The 17723-nt window shown below is 39.4% G+C and overlaps 1 protein-coding gene across 1 annotated transcript in view; it reads right to left on the bottom strand.

Moving 5' to 3' along the window:
* Positions 1-3365: 3365 nt before the first annotated feature.
* Positions 3366-17723, bottom strand: part of SLC7A11 (solute carrier family 7 member 11) — a 478205-nt gene continuing 463847 nt past the window's right edge. Inside the window, exon 12 of the mRNA XM_069743955.1 lies at positions 3366-5064. Coding sequence (XP_069600056.1) covers positions 5000-5064 — 65 coding nt within the window. The 3' untranslated portion in view covers positions 3366-4999. The remainder of the gene's footprint in view (positions 5065-17723) is intronic.

Here is a 17723-nt window from a genome sequence, read left to right on the forward strand (position 1 = left end):
ATCTCTTTGTGTAATAGAATATTTATTGTTGTTCTGCGTAAATACCTTTTCTTAAAGAACCATATTTAGTTGTTTTTAATATGAACAGCAGTTCTCAATGTGAGAAAATACAGTGGATGATATTCTATTCACACATATGATTCAAAACAATTATCTTAAACTATATTACAGTATTTTTGCAGCCTCTATGCAAGTAAAAACTTGCATATTGTTGAATATTATCGTACGGACAATTATTTACATGGAAGTCAAGTTAAGAAAAAAATAATTAGAAAAAACTGAGCATGGAATGTAGGAACAGCTCCGAGATGTAATTGGTGTATGTATGGCACAAATCTTTCTACAGCCCCAATAGAGAATATTTCAGAAACTAGGGTTGGTCTCTGAACTGTGAAGCTCCACTATCAGCCACAGGAAGCACAGTTTGCATTTCAGAGGTCTGCCGGTGTTTACTGAAATAATGGCCCCAACTATATGATGTCTAATATTTGTGGCAGCAGCCTAATTATAGTGGGACCCCTTAGTGGTACGCCACACTTTTTGCCTCTCCCCAAATGAGTTGGACAACTTTCTGTAGCTGCAGCACATACTGATATGGTACACAGCTGCTGTATATAGTGTTAGGAAGTGTATGTTAACTTGCCACATTCTCCTAATTGTCCGTTTTAGATTGGCACCAACAAGATAGACAAACATGGGAGCATTTATTCACCAATTCTTAAGTCCTAGCCATATTCAGCTCACCCAAAGAGCTCAGGATACATTGAGACCTGAAGTGATCATTGCACTAGTATTAATCTTTAAAAGAACACCCCACAGCCATCTTTCCAGACATATAGTAAACATAGCTAATTAGTACAGTTTAGGCTGCATTCCCATGCTGAACAATTGTGAAATTGTGGTAAGACTACATAAAAAAAATCAAATCAAAGAATTATGTAGCTTTGCCGCAACTTTGCAGCATGGAAATACAGCTTACAAAGGAAAACATCGAAGCAACAATCATAATCAGATTAGCAATTTGAAGTTCTAATAACTAAAGCTAAGCCCTGGCATTAAGGGCGGGTATACAGATTCCGATCATCATGAATGAGTGGACAAATTCTCATTCGATGGGTGAAATGATTTTCTAGCATACTTAAAGATCATCATTCTCGATAGGGTATCGTTAAGTGTAAACAGGACATGTGCTGCCGAGAACCAGTACAGCCTATGTAAACTGAACTATCTATTACTGATCACTCTGTGCGCATTGGAAGTGTGTCAGCCTGTGTAATTAGGCTATTAGAAGACAATGGATGGGCAAACATGTTGCCGATCAGCACTCTCACTAGTCAGCTAATGTAAATCAGGTCTATGAGGAGGATGAAGTAAATAAAATGTGAAAAAGACAAACAGAAGTTGCATATATGTTGAAAACATGAAAATATAACATTGGATTGTATGTATTTATTTAAAAATCTATGAGCTATGTAATAGTGATATATAATCCATAAATCATTTCTAATTTTACATCTATTTTGTGTAAACTGCCAGGAATCTTAGCATCTAACCCATAAAGTACATACCAACTATTTTACAATACTCTTGAACACCTATTTGTTCTGTACTGAATAATTTCTTATTACATATTAACCCTTTTCTGCCATCGGACGGGACAGTACATCCGATGGCAGAACCCCCGCTTTGATGTGGGCTCCGGCGGTGAGACCGCATCAAAGCTAGGACATGTCAGCTGTATTGAACTAGTATTGAAAGATAGGAGACAAAAAAAGCGCAAATAGGGTCTTATCCCCAGGATTGTTTCTGATCAATTGTGAGAGAACTGCTCACCTGGTGGTACACAGTACAAGCGTGTAGTTTGTCAGCTGCTGCAGATCCACAGGTCGGCGCTGCGACCTCTCAGAACCGTTATAATAGATGAAATGTGGATGACACCCGCGCTGCTGCGACAAATAATAGATCCAGATATACTTGTAAGATGTTCGGGTGGTTTATTCAACGCGTTTCGAAGCTCATGGCTTCTTCTTCAGGAAGTTTCCACACAGAGATGCCATCTCTGTGTGGAAACTTCCTGAAGAAGAAGCCATGAGCTTCGAAACGGAAGTTTCCACACAGAGATACCATCTCTGTGTGGAAACTTCCTGAAGAAGAAGCCATGAGCTTCGAAACGCGTTGAATAAACCACCCGAACATCTTACAAGTATATCTGGATCTATTTGTCGCAGCAGCGCGGGTGTTATCCACATTTCATCTATATAGCTGTATTGAACAGCTGACATGTGCCCGCAATAGTCGAGGGCGGAATAGCGATCCGCCTGCGCCTATTAACTAGCTAAATGCAGCTATCAAACTCTGACAGCGGCATTTAACAAGCGCTTCTGGCCATTTGGACGGAAATGCAATCAACGGTAACCCCGTCACGTGATCGGGGGTCATCGGTGCATAGGCATAACAACCAGAGGTCTCCAGCAGACCTCTATGGTTGTTGGTGCCAGATTCCAAAGACATACTGATAGGGAATTTAGATTGTGAGCCCTATTGGGGACAGTGCTGATGATGTGTGCAAACTGTAAAGCGCTGCGGAATATGTTAGCGCTATATAAAAATAAAAATTATTATTATTTATTTATTATTGCTATGAGCGCCACCCAGTGGTCAACACTCATAGCAATGCAGTAATTCTGCTACATAGGGGTGATCTGAGCATCTCCTCTACGTAGCAGAGGCAATCGAGTTATGGTAGCTTCTAGCCTCCCATGGTGGCTATTGAAGCATCCCAAAATAAAAAAAATGTTTTTAAAAATATGAAAAAAGAAAATATATAAAAGTTTATGCCCCATTCAAAATAAAACAATAAAAAAACAAACCTATACATATTTGGTATTGCCGCATTCAGAATCGCCCACTCTATCAATAAAAAAAGGATTAACCTGATCAATAAACAGTGTAGCGAGAAAAAAAGTCAAAATGCCCGAATTACTTTTTTTGGTCGCCACGACATTACATTAAAATGCAATAACGGGCGATCAAAGAACGTATCTGCACAAAAATGGTATCATTAAAAACATCAGCTCATCAAGCAAAAAAATAGCCCTCACCCAACCCCAGATGGAGTTGCTACGGGTATCGGAAAATTGCGCTATTTTTTTTGTTTAGCAAAGTTTGAATTTTTTTATTCACCACTTAGATAAAAAAGAACCTAGACATGTTTGGTGTCTATGAACTCGTAATGACCTGGAGAATCACAATGTCAGGTCAGTTTTAGCATTTAATTAACCTAGCAAAAAAAGCCAAACAAAAAATAAGTGTGATTGCACTTTTTTTTGCAATCTCACCGCAGTTGGAATTTTTTTCCTTTTTTTCTAGTGTACGACATGGTAAACCCAATGGTGTTGTTCAAAAGTACAACTTGTCCAGCCCTCACATGGCCATATTGACGGAAAAATAAAAAAGTTATGGCTCTGGGAAAGAGGGAAGTGAAAAAAGAAAGCGGAAAACAGAAAAAAGCTTTGGGGTTAAGGGGTTAATGGCAGTTAGAGGTTTGTTTTCTGTTATGGAGCTCTATATCCTCCGCAAGGAGAACCTATCAGGTAACAGGGCAGATAGCCAGGTCCTTCCATGTTGAGTACAAAGAGAGACATGTCAACCAAGCCAGGTTGTGAGAAACCGTCAAGGACCTGCCCATATTACTGGCCTCCTTTTTCCTGGCTCGGTTTCAAACTATGTTTTTTTCTGTACGGTTTATCAAAGAAAAATATAAATGATCGCAATGTGGAAGCCTGTCCTTACTTTGTGCTACCTGTTGTATGGATTGCATGAATCACGTGTCATGACAGCCAGATTCTATACTGCTTGTCTTCAGCCACCAGTAGAGGGAGCTTAGGAGCAAATCGAATGTATGTATGGAGTAAACGCCAATGTTCCATCTATAGGTGATCATGACATTGTCTTTAAATACATATTTCTGACCGGTATAAGGAATTAATCAGCACATAATTTTAAGTATAAAAATGAAACAAGGCTAAAATGTTAAAGAGGTTATCCACTACTCTGACAACCCCATCTCCATTGGTATATTCTCCCAAGTAAAATAGCAATAGCCTAAGGGGTAGACATATCATTGGTGCAGCAGTGCAGCCGCACAGGGACCCAAGAGCTAAGAGGGGGTCATTTTAACCTCTGAAAATTGTGCATCATGGTGAGCCATTGGACTGCAAAGGGCCCATAGGTTGTTCGTACACAGGAACCTTATGTCCGCCAATGAACAGCTAGCACTCAACTACAGTAATAGCTCTCACTTCTTTCAGATGTCAGTTTCGTCTGATGGAAATGAGAGTGAAGCAGACCACCAGCAGTCGCTGATTGGCTGCATATATGGCACCAGCACAAGGGGTGAGTACAGGCTATTATTTAACATAGGGAACTGCAGTAATTGAGAGGAGGTAGTAAAAAAAAAACCATCTTGCCAGCCTATTGCACATGAATGTAAATAGAGTTAATTGTCGGAAAACATATCTAGCGGAACTTAATTCATCATAGCTCTGCTACATCTGTATACCATCATTTCTGCATCAAGTATAAATGCCAAAAAGTTACTTGTCAAATTAAAAGAAAATCCAAAGGGAAATCCTTGACAAGTGAAGGATGTCAGTGCCAGGTGACAGGTGCGCAGTGTCACTTCCCTTGAGCTGTAAACATAAGACAACCATATGTTCTTATTACATGTGCAGAAGTGGGCGACATATCGAGCGGCAGAAAATATGTACAAATAATATTCATACCATGATTATAGAATATGCTAATGCTTGTCTGCAGACATTAATAATTTAATACAAAAGTACAGTGGAATAAATAAACTAGCAGCTCGGTCGTCCGCAATGATCATCTAAGATATGACACACTATAGAAGCAGTGACCATCTCCTATTACTTAATATTAAGGCACCAAGGAAACAACTTGTGGAGCTACGCATGACGCCTTCCAGCATATTCTTTGTTCAGGACGCATTGTCTTCGGCTGGCACAACTTCCAGCAGTATCTGCAGCACTGTGGTGACCCTATCTGCAAAAGAAGAAAATAATAACGGTAAGTAAAGGATTCCGAAGGAGGAGTTTCTCCGAGGATTTATACATCAGTATTCATCATCGGGTAAAGCTTTTACCTGTCATAACACAATATACATAATGCATTTTTATTTTACATGGCCTCTCTCTGTGACATTCACTATCCCCTGCATGCTTTATCCCAATAACACGGAAGGTCAAATCAATGGTCTCACTGCAAACGACTACAAATGAAATAGAAAAATCAAAGAGGTGGATTCGAAAAATGTATTAGATTTAAAGCCCTAGACATTAGATTAGAACATTAGAATAATGATAAACGCGTATACCGAAGAAGAAAAAGATGCATAGATTTTGCTAAAAGCTGTGGAAAAGCTGGAATAATAATCACAGATTTACATAAAAGTAAAGTAGCTAATGTAAGCCCATGAGACATGTAGAATTAAAAAGTAAAAATAAAAAATAGAAAGAAAGTTAAAAAAAAGAAAAGTATTCATTACTCTACATACTAATGAATTTATTAGGTGTGCAGACCACTATATTTTTACAATATATAAGGTGTTCTTCTGATTAAATGACACCGAATCGATCATGGAATATCTAAAAAAAAAGGATATTAAACAGTAAAAAGCACATACAGTAAATCAAAGCTTGATGAGTTATGGATGAGTAACACACCATGCTATTTGTCATCATTGTGTCAAGGAATATGAATTCAAATGGCCATAGCCAATCCTAGGTTGACCCGACCATGCACCCCACTGCTCTCCAGTCCTGTGACTTCATTGTAATACATGTAGAAAGGCTGCTGGAAATTGCTACTTTCACAAATAGACACTTCGTATGGGACTTTATAGTCACTTGGTAGTCAACTTCAAACAGTTCTCAGCCTTAGTATCTTATCTGTCTGACAAATCCAGCTGACATGAAGATCATTGATGTATGTGACCTGCCCTCATGTCAGCCCCCAAGACTGGAACTAGAGGATCAAACATAGAGGAGAAACTGTAGCCTGCTGAAAACACTTTAGAGTGTGATACTCCGTCTTAAACCATGACTCTCCCAAATCTACCATGATATGATATAAGATGCTCCACAATAGCATGCTATCATTACAATGTTGTAATAATGTCAATTTTAGTTAATGGTCAGTGGGAAGCTATTTTACTAGTTAATTTTAACTTGCAAAACTATATTACATTGAGTTTTAAGAACCATGGTATTATATTTTGTAAAGTCAAATTAAATGTAGCTTATTTTCTGCATTGAAGAAAAGTTGATGGACCTAGGTCTTTATTCAACATATGTAATGTAACTATGTAATTGCCTTATCATTGACTTGACCACAAATAGCTGAGAATTCCATTTTTACCTAGAATCTTATTAAAGTTTATATTTTTATGAACCAGGCTAAAATGAAGAAGAATTTAGCTATAGTAAAGGGAATATGTGGCCTGGAGCTCAACGCTCTGGTTCGGGATGATCACTGATGACTGTGTGCTTTAGGCCAATAACACCATGGAGTTGTATGTTTGTGTTCAGCTACAATTGAGAACATTGATATATCTACATCTGCTACAATGATCTTGTTATGATGCATTGTATACAACATTTATCACTTTTGTAATACCATATTATAATCTTACACTAGAACATCTTAGTGTGAGTTTCTGAAATTTCTGATGCTCAACATCTTTTTTGGGGACTGAAAATTTTTCATCATTTGATGAACACATAGAAGTATGTGAGGCAAGATGCATTTGGGAAGGGAAATAATTTTGCTAAATTAAAGATGATCTAAATCATATTAAAATGACAAAGTCTGATATCTTTAAAGAGTTATCTTAAAGGTTTACCCTGAACATACAGAATGTGATCTAGTTTTGTGTTACAAAAAGACATATGTCCCACAAGTTTAATTGAGGGATGGGAAAGGATATGTTATAAAAGTTTTTATTCTATGTAAATTGTTGGAGTATATAACAGCTACAGGCTTATGCTGTAGAGGGACTTTCTTAAAGGACCACTTAGACCTTTTTTTTCTATTGCAGCACTGAAGTAATGCTACTAAACTGAGTTCTCTGAGCCTAGTTTTATACTTACCAACTACCATCATTTGCTCTTCTCAACACTGTTCTGGTCTCAATCTGCCATATTGTGAACGCAACTTCTGACTGACTGGAACAAGCTTGGGCACAAGCTTTCAATGGAATTCTATGAGAGTCTCATTCATAGACTTGCACAGAGTTGTGACTAAGGCTAAGTTTACGTTGCGTTAAAGCAGCCTGTTCAACACATGCAATAAACGGGCTGCGTTAATGCAAGTGCCGACATGTTAGCGCAGATAGAGCTAGCAGATGCTCTATCTGCTCTAGCGGTGACAGACCCAGAAACGCTGCAGCCCGCGTCCCAGGGTCCGTCACTCAATGATGGCACATCGCTAGCGCACGTCCATTGTGGGTGTGCGCTAGCGATGCGCCTGAAATAGAGCTCAATGGCAGCATTAACAGACTGCGTTACACCGCGTTATGCCGCGGTGTAACGCAGTCCATCTAACGGACTGCCTGAACGTTATGTGAACCCAGCCTTACAGATTGCGCTAGCAAACACTGGTAAGTATAAGACGAGAGGCAGGAAACTTAGATTAGTAGCACCACAACAATAAAAAGAAAGGCTGGACTGTTGCTCTAAGCAGACATCAAATGCAGCCATGCTAATGTAAGTGTTCATTAATACTATAATGTATGACATCTCAGATTTGTGTGTGCAAGTTCTTTTCCTGTAATCCTCCATCTCATGATGCTGAAGTTTATGGTTGATCCATGTCCCATGTAAAATAATTCTTTCACCCACAGTGTCTAGGTGCTGAATGATTTTGCTGAAAGCTGAAATCCACAACATGTATTTGTTCCATTGCACTGCATGTTGTAGTATGATGTCTATGTTATGTACTTCTTTGGATTGTGTGTGTGTTTTGGTAGCTTTGTTACATTGCAGGAGAAAGCACTAAGCAGGACAAAGTAACCTGCATGTTGTCTTTCCACTCTTTGTGGTGTTATTCTATTAACGGAACCCCTTTAATAATAAGGTAACTGTTTGCATTATTGGGACATAATGATAACAACTACTGTATGTCCAGGGAGTGGAGATATATAACGTGTGAAGTCATGCCTTCATGCCTGAACTCCTGTGACGGGAGGAGTATAGCGTACATCAGGGGGGCTGTTTGATGAGCAGTTGGTTTGTCTGGTGTAGGTGAGAAGTTGGAGGAAGATGCCTGAATGACACAAGTCTGGTCATAGACTGGCCAGGTGGAAGTCACTGTTCTTTGCCTATCAGGGCAGAAATCTCCTGTGTCCCAAGCAGAGACTCTAACAAAGGTTATTGCAGTACGTTGGTAAGTAATAATTGTCATCAAACTACCAAGAGATTTTGATTCATAGTGATGAAACTGAACCTTTATCGTAACAACTAAGCTTTTGCCTTTTTGGAGTAAAAAGTTAAGCTTCATCAGTTCACTAATCCCCCACCAGTGCCATACTACCTCAGTCAACTCATGACCTGAAGCCAGTCCATCTGAGAGTGGTATAAAATATTAATTTTACAATATCCAATTGTGGACATGACGATGGAGAGTAACAACAGCCTTGAAAGGGATCCATTCATAAGGAACTGATGGAATTAATAAATTCCAACAAAATGTTGTACATTACGTCTGCTTTATCTCTACATAGCTTATAATGGCAGGAGCATGGTGAATAGGTATCTAATATATATGTGCAATATAAGCTACAGCACATCAAAATATCCTGTCTACGCATGCAATCAATTTCCCTACTCTAAAGTTTAATACAATGTTTATATATATATATAAAAAAGACACTGCCACCCACTCGTCAGCCTGACACCTCTCAGTTATTAAAGACTGAACTATCAAACTGATGTGAGGAATTGTATTTTGCTCATTAATCTCATTTGTGGGTAAGTGTGAATATTTCTTCTATGAAGATGTATAATATTTTTACACGTATAACTTTACAGCTGTGAGCTTATCGTTCCGATGTATCATACAGAGGTGTGAATTATCTAGAAGACATCTTCGCACAGAAGGGAGGGAATGCGTTCAAGGATGGTTCTACAATATTTTAGCTGTATTAATTAAATTAATTACAAATGCTTTTAGCATAATTTATAAGTGACTCCTTAACACAGCGGATGAAGCATGTTCGCGTACAAAACCATGTTTTTTTTTCACACCGCTAATGTCTTAGGTCTTGAGGTTGAGAGTAATGTAAATGAAGCCATCAAATGATCTTTTTTTGCAATACAGTAGACGATACTAATGAATCTGAGCTTTGTCTATGGGAAGAAAGACAGTGCCCTGAATCAATTAAAACGGCGCATTTATCACAGTTCTGTTTGCTTCAATTAGCTTGTAAAGGACGGCAGGAATGCCGACATGCCGCAATCGAGTGAATGTATTGTCCTCTAGACCTTAAGAGCATCCACTTAAGTGAACTCGACACTGCAGTGAGGAGCATTTTTCATTCATTGCTTCAGAGGAAAACTATAATGCGCCATAGATACTGTTTTCCTAAGAACATACTTTATTACTTTGGAGGAGATGGTAAACTGTACTTAAGTACTTGAAATTTATTGAAAAATAAACCCTCAACAACAGCTGCTTCGCAAACATGTTCCCGAGGATAATAACATTTTTCAGGAAGTTGTAGTGTCATAAAATACAGTAATCTAATGTGATATTGATCACAACAGCTTTTTAAAATGTGCGGCTGCTGCTCGAATTGAAGCGTATGCTGGGAGTACAAAGCAAGACATAGGCAATGGAGAAACACAAAGCAACATAAAAAGGAAAGACAAAAGCCTTGAAAACGCCTATATTACCTGGCCACACTTAGTGGCACCATTTACGTAACAATCTGTAGTTCATTATGCATCTTCTTTCATACAAAATCCACGGATGAAGGAAATGACCGTCCTCCTATGAATATGTTTTTCCCACATACTGCAACTAAGGAATGAGCCTGAGTAACTGCAATGAGTAATGTGACTCTTTTGCTGGAGAAGGGTCATCTTGTGCTAAATTCTCAATTTGTGATCCTATTGTAGGGCATTCGGTATTGTCAACTATTATGTACCCTCATAGTTTTGTTGCATTTTCCTGCCTTTATTCTGTGCCATCCTATTCTGTACTGAATGCCAAAGACAGTTTTTCAGCCATCGAACGGTATTTCCTGGTGACCAGTGAAATTCGCAGCGTTTGCCAGTGCTGTCTGCCACCCACCTACTGCCAAAGCAGAAAAACAAGTACACAACGCAAGAAGTGGCAATCACACAAGGACGGCAGCTGAAAAACACAAATGGGAAAAATGGGGAAATAAACAGTGTAAGGGGAAATGAGAGCTATCCCCTATATTCCCAATAAATAGTTGATATCCTGAGATGAAGCTGCCACCAGCTAGGCGTGTACATGTGCGGATGTATCACTCTATAAAACGATTTTTAAAGATTTTCAATTTTTTTACAATAGTTTTAACAACTGGTCTCAAGTTCTCCAGCCCTCATATTTATTCTCTATGACAACCTCTAAAACTGCTGACCAGACATCTCCATATTAGTGATAAGTGAGCGTGCTCGTTACTCGAGATTTCCGAGCATGCTTGGTGTTCTCCGAGTATCTTGGGCGTGCTCGTAGGTTATGTTTGTGTCCCCGCAGCTGCATGATTTGCGGCTGCTAGACAACCTAAACACATGCAGGGATTGCCTATTTGTTAGGGAATCCCCCACATGTATTCAGGCTGTCTGGCAGTCGCTAATCATGCAGCTGCGAGGACTCAGCATAATCTACGAGCACGCCCAAGATACTCGGAAAACACCCAAGCATGCTGGGAAAACTCGAGTAACGAGCACACTCGCTCATCACTACTCCATATACATCTCATATGCAGTTTAACAAAAAGGCCATGAATAACTGACCACGTAATATTAAAGCAAGATATATGAGCTACATAGATTTTTTTAAATAATTTTCAAAATGAAAACTTCCCTACGATTCTGAAAAATCAAGGAAGAATCAAAGAAAATATTTTAATGTACAATGACATGTAACCCCTAGTTAAAAATTACTGTAATTGTGAACAGCTAAGCAAGATGGAGATTAAATGATCTCTAAAAGGCCTAAAGTTAAAGATGACACATTTCCTTTTTTTAACACACAACAAAATATATATATTTATATATATATATATATATATATATACAGTGGGGCAAAAAAGTATTTAGTCAGTCAGCAATAGTGCAAGTTCCACCACTTAAAAAGATGAGAGGCGTCTGTAATTTACATCATAGGTAGACCTCATCTATGGGAGACAAACTGAGAAAAAAAAATCCAGAAAATCACATTGTCTGTTTTTTTAACATTTTATTTGCATATTATGGTGGAAAATAAGTATTTGGTCAGCAACAAAATTTCATCTCAATACTTTGTAATATATCCTTTGTTGGCAATGACAGAGGTCAAACGTTTTCTGTAAGTCTTCACAAGGTTGCCACACACTGTTGTTGGTATGTTGGCCCATTCCTCCATGCAGATCTCCTCTAGAGCAGTGATGTTTTTGGCTTTTCGCTTGGCAACACGGACTTTCAACTCCCTCCAAAGGTTTTCTATAGGGTTGAGATCTGGAGACTGGCTAGGCCACTCCAGGACCTTGAAATGCTTCTTACGAAGCCACTCCTTCGTTGCCCTGGCGGTGTGCTTTGGATCATTGTCATGTTGAAAGACCCAGCCACGTTTCATCTTCAATGCCCTTGCTAATGGAAGGAGGTTTGCACTCAAAATCTCACGATACATGGCCCCATTCATTCTTTCATGTACCCGGATCAGTCGTCCTGGCCCCTTTGCAGAGAATCAGCCCCAAAGCATGATGTTTCCACCACCATGCTTTACAGTAGGTATGGTGTTTGATGGATGCAACTCAGTATTCTTTTTCCTCCAAACACGACAAGTTGTGTTTCTACCAAACAGTTCCAGTTTGGTTTCATCAGACCATAGGACATTCTCCCAAAACTCCTCTGGATCATCCAAATGCTCTCTAGCAAACTTCAGATGGGCCCGGACATGTACTGGCTTAAGCAGTGGGACACGTCTGGCACTGCAGGATCTGAGTCCATGGTGGCGTAGTGTGTTACTTATGGTAGGCCTTGTTACATTGGTCCCAGCTCTCTGCAGTTCATTCACTAGGTCCCCCCGCGTGGTTCTGGGATTTTTGCTCACCGTTCTTGTGATCATTCTGACCCCACGGGATGGGATTTTGCGTGGAGCCACAGATCAAGGGAGATTATCAGTGGTCTTGTATGTCTTCCATTTTCTAATTATTGCTCCCACTGTTGATTTCTTCACTCCAAGCTGGTTGGCTATTGCAGATTCAGTCTTCCCAGCCTGGTGCAGGGCTACAATTTTGTTTCTGGTGTCCTTTGACAGCTCTTTGGTCTTCACCATAGTGGAGTTTGGAGTCAGACTGTTTGAGGGTGTGCACAGGTGTCTTTTTATACTGATAACAAGTTTAAACAGGTGCCAGTACTACAGGTAATGAGTGCAGGAAAGAGGAGACTCTTAAAGAAGAAGTTACAGGTCTGTGAGAGCCAGAAATCTTGATTGTTTGTTTCTGACCAAATACTTATTTTCCACCATAATATGCAAAAAAATGTTAAAAAAACAGACAATGTGATTTTCTGGATTTTTTTTTCTCAGTTTGTCTCCCATAGTTGAGGTCTACCTATGATGTAAATTACAGACGCCTCTCATCTTTTTAAGTGGTGGAACTTGCACTATTGCTGACTGACTAAATACTTTTTTGCCCCACTGTATATATATATATATATATATATATATATATATATATATATATATATATACATATACATATACAGTCTTTTTGTTTTTTCATTTTAAAAAATACATAAAAGAAAATTGGCTAATGCAAAAGATTGGACACCCTTGGAGATTTGTGTGCTGGGATAACTTTGACCAAGGTTTCAGGCCTTAATTAGCCTGTTAGGGCTATGGCTTCCTCTTTATCACCATTAAAAAAGGCCAGATGATGCAAATTTCCTAGCTTTATAAAAACCTAGCCTCCTCTAACATTGTGCCAAAAACCAGCAGCCATGGGATCTTCTAAGCAGTTTCCTACCTCTCTGAAAATGAAATTGGTGGAGGCCCACAAAGCAGAAGAAGGCTATAAGAAGATAGCAAAGTGCTTTCAAGCTGCCCTTTCCTCAGTTTAAATTGTAATTAAGAAATGGCACTTAACAGGAAGAGTGAAGGTCAAGACAAGGTCTGGAAGACCAACTAAAATTTCAGTGAGAGCTGCCCATAGAATTGTTACAGATTCAAATCAAAACCCCTTCTTGACTGCAAAAGACCTTCTGAAAGATTTAGCAAACTCTGGAGTTGTGGTACATTGATCTACTTTTCAGAGATACCGGCACAAACATGGCCTTCTTGGAACAGTCATCAGAATAAAACCTCTCCTTCATCATCACTGTAAAATTCAGCGTCAAAAGTATGCAAAAGAAAATCTAAACAAGCCTGATGCAAACTACTAAGCTGTATATGTGGCCTTAATGTGAAGTTAACTCTTGGCTGGTGGGAGGAGGCAAGAGGGAGGGGAAGAAGTGGTTCATAAGAGGAGATAGGAGCAGTGCACTGCATCAGAAATATGTTGACCAGGGGCGTCTACCCAGTATATTTAATACATTGAAAAAAAAAATACTGCATTCTAAATTCAAAAATCACATATATCTGCTTTTATTCAGCCCATATAACAATGTTTCTGCTCAGTACATCAGATACTTTCTCAAGAGTTTTTCTAAGGAATCTTGTAAGACCTATGACACATCAAATATTTTCACTGATAATACTGATGTTCTATTCTTCCTCTATATATATATATGTATATATATTTTCAATGGTAATGAGGTCAGACTGCAGATTGTCATGGTTTCATCTCTCATTGTGGCACAAGGATGCTGTGAGTTACAGTTCAGCCTTCCTATAGGATCTGGAGTGAACTGCACTGTCAGTATTGTGAGTGACAGCCCGGTCATCCAATCTGAGGCTGGGGCATGCTGGGCTGACAAAATTTTGATTAACAGCCATGCTGCTCAATCTGGCCTAACCTTCTGGTGTTTCAACTGGTACGTCCTGTTCTTGATTATTTGCTAGCTATTTAGCTGACTCGCTATGAGCAGACCATTGTCAGCTGTAGCTTTGCTCAGTGAAGTTATGCTTTGCTCTATGGCTGACCACAACTTTGTATTGCCCCTCTGTACTACGAGCCGTCTTGGCATCTGACCTCGGACCTCCTGACTACCCTGTCTCATGGTTTGTCTGTTAGTAGTGACTCAACATACTCAGTGCCACACAGATATACTATATGTCACATAACATACCACATGACAAACAATTACATATGCTTAACAATATCATAACTTTGGTAATGAAGTGGTGTCTACAGCTCTTCACTAAAGGGAACCTGAAGACTGATCCAAGCTGCCCGATCGACGGGCAGTATCAATCAGGCACTGATTTCAGCCATAGAGTAAATGTTTCAGAGAAAAGCATAGTTGGATAGGGATTATCAATTCGAGTATAGGGAGAGACATGTCACTCCAATGCAGTGGACTGGGAGAAGCCGCTGGAGACCCACCTGTCCAACTAGTCTCCTGTCGGCTATCAAAGGAATTTTTCTCTGAATTGCCGCAGCATTCCAGAGTTATACACTATTTAGCTGAGATCATACAGCCAGTGCACAATACATGATGCCCGTGGTTGGAGAAGCATGCATCAGCTGTCTGGTTCCCCTTAAAGTAGAGTAACCTACAAAGGACATGTCAACTTTATTAAGTCAGATCAGAACAGTTGAGCTTAGGTGGCATCAGTCAGCAGTCAAGAGATACAATGAAATAAAGCTAGGGCAGATTATACATTGCCCATACACCTCTATAGCTGTCTGCCGATGGCTGTTCCCCCGTCCTCCATACAAATGTTATACACGTAATCCCGTCATCACAGTTGTTTACTTGAAAAAGCTAGAGATGTTTCTCACTCCAGATAATTAATCGGAAGCATTTCACGCTCTCTTCCAGTTTGTAGATATTGTTTTAAAAGATTTTTTTGCATTATTCTGTTATTTTTTAATTAAATCATTACATTAAATTCCCTCCCCCATGCAGCATATGCACACTCTGTTGAGTCAAGTATGCATGCGTTTTCAATCTGAAGAAAATAAACCACTGCCCGTCACCTCTGATGTTATCTTATACTCTCCACAAGAAAAAAGGATCAGACATGGTGATGAAAAATCACAGTTTTTTTTTTTTACATTATCAGTCTCCTATTTAATTTTAAATTGTAAACTTGTGATCAAGGACCTCACTTCTCATGGTAATGGTTGAATTATGTGTTATGTCTGATATTGTTTGCATACGCCCCCTCTGATTTTTATGTCATTGCTATAGAATTAAAATTATTATTATGGGAGAATCAAGCGTCCTCTATGTACAGTTGGGGGAAAAAAAGTATTTAGTCAGCCGCCAGTTGTGCAAGTTCTTCCACTTAAAAAGATAAGAGAGGCCTGTAATTGGCATCATAGGTAGACCACAACTATGAGAGTCAAAATGAGAAAACAAATCCAGAAAATCACCTTGTCTGATTTGCCAAGGTTTATTTAGAAAATTATGGTGGAAAATAAGTATTTGGTCATTAATAAAAGTTCATCTCAATATTTTGTTATATATCCTTTGTTGGCAATAACAGAGGTCAAATGATTTCTGTAAGTCTTCACAAGGTTGGCACACACTGTTGGTGGTATGTTGGCCTATTCCTCTATGCAGATCTCTAGAGTAGTGATGTTTTAGGCCTGTCACTGAGCAACACGGACTTTCAACTCCCTCCAAAGGTATTCTATGGGGTTGAGATCTAGAAGCTGGCTAGGCCACTCCAGGACCTTCATATGCTTCTTACGAAGCCACTCCTTCGTTGCCCTGGCGGTGTGCTTGGGATCATTATCATGCTGAAAGATCCATCCACGATTCATCTTCAATGCCCTTGTTTGTGGAAGGGAGGTTTGCACTCAAAATCTCACGATACATGGCCCCATTCATTCTTTCATGTACATGGATCAGTTGTCCTGGTCCCTTTGCAGAGAAACAGCCACAAAGCATGATGTTGCCACCACCATGCTTCACAGTAGGTATGGTGTTCTTTGGATGCAACTCAGCATTCTGTCTCCTCCAAACACGACGAGTTTTGTTTCTACCAAACAGTTCTACTTTGGTTTTATCAGACCATGTGACATTCTCCCAATACTCTTTTGGATAATCCAAATGCTCTCTAGCAACTTCAGACGGGCCCAGACATGTACTGGCTTAAGCAGGGGGACACGTCTGGCACTGCAGGATCTGAGTCCCTAGTGGTGTAGTATGTTACTGTTGGTAGCCTTTGTTACGGTGGTCCTAGCCCTATGCAGGTCATTTACTATTTCCCCCGTGCTCATTTTGATTCCACGGGGTGAGATCTTGTGTGGAGCCCCAGATCAAGGGAGATTATCAGTCTTATATGTCATCCATTTTCTTATTATTGCTCCCACAGTTGATTTAATCACACCAAGCTGCTTACCTATTGCAGATTCAGTCTTCCCAGACTGGTGCAGGGCTACAATTTTGTTTCTGGTGTCCTTCGACAGCTCTTTGGTCTTTACCATAGTGAAGTTTGGAATCTGACTGTTTGAGGTTGTGGACAGGTGTCTTTTATACTGATAACAATTTCATACAGGTGCCATTATTACAGGTAATGAATGGAGAACAGAAGAGCCTCTTAAAGAAGAAGTTACAGGTCTGAGAGAGCCAGAAATCTTGCATGTCTTTAGGTGACCAAATACTTATTTTTTGCCATATTTTGCAAAAGAAATCTTGCCAAATCAGACAAGGTGATTTTCTGGATTTGTTTTCTCATTTTGACTCTCATAGTTGTGGTCTACCTATGATGTCAATTACAGGCCTCTCTCATCTTTTTAAGTGGGAGAACTTGCACAATTGGTCGTTGACTAAATATGTTCCCCTCTGTACATTGGACTGTCTGCTGGCCAATGTTATCAGTTGTATAGCTCCAAAGAGAGTCTGTCATCAGATATTTGTTATTTCATCTGAGAGAAGTTTACTGTAGGGAAACATACCCTGATTCCAGCGATTTATCTCTTAATTTAATGAGTGGAGCAGTTCTGACACAATCAGAGATTTTAGGTGTACCATGTAGCGCAGCTCAGAGAGCTAACCCTGACCACATCACAGCTTTCTGTGTACATTGTATATTGACTGCAAGCTTGTGATCAATTTTGGGAGCGGAGTTTGCCCGGGATTCATGGGGCAGCTAGTCCTGTAGTGATAAGCTCCTGCTAATAAAACACTGATTGTATTGAAGCAATAGCACACAGCCTAATAAGTGACACATCCCTGAAATAAGTGTCTCATTCCATAACTCATGTTACCCTTTGATTAAAAAGAGCAAAAACCTGCTGACAGATTCTGTTTAAAGCTTCTTAGTCACAGACTAATATCTATAACATGCCCCCAAATATC

This window comes from Ranitomeya imitator, chromosome 1 (assembly GCF_032444005.1).
Source record: "Ranitomeya imitator isolate aRanImi1 chromosome 1, aRanImi1.pri, whole genome shotgun sequence".
NCBI lineage: Eukaryota > Metazoa > Chordata > Amphibia > Anura > Dendrobatidae > Ranitomeya > Ranitomeya imitator.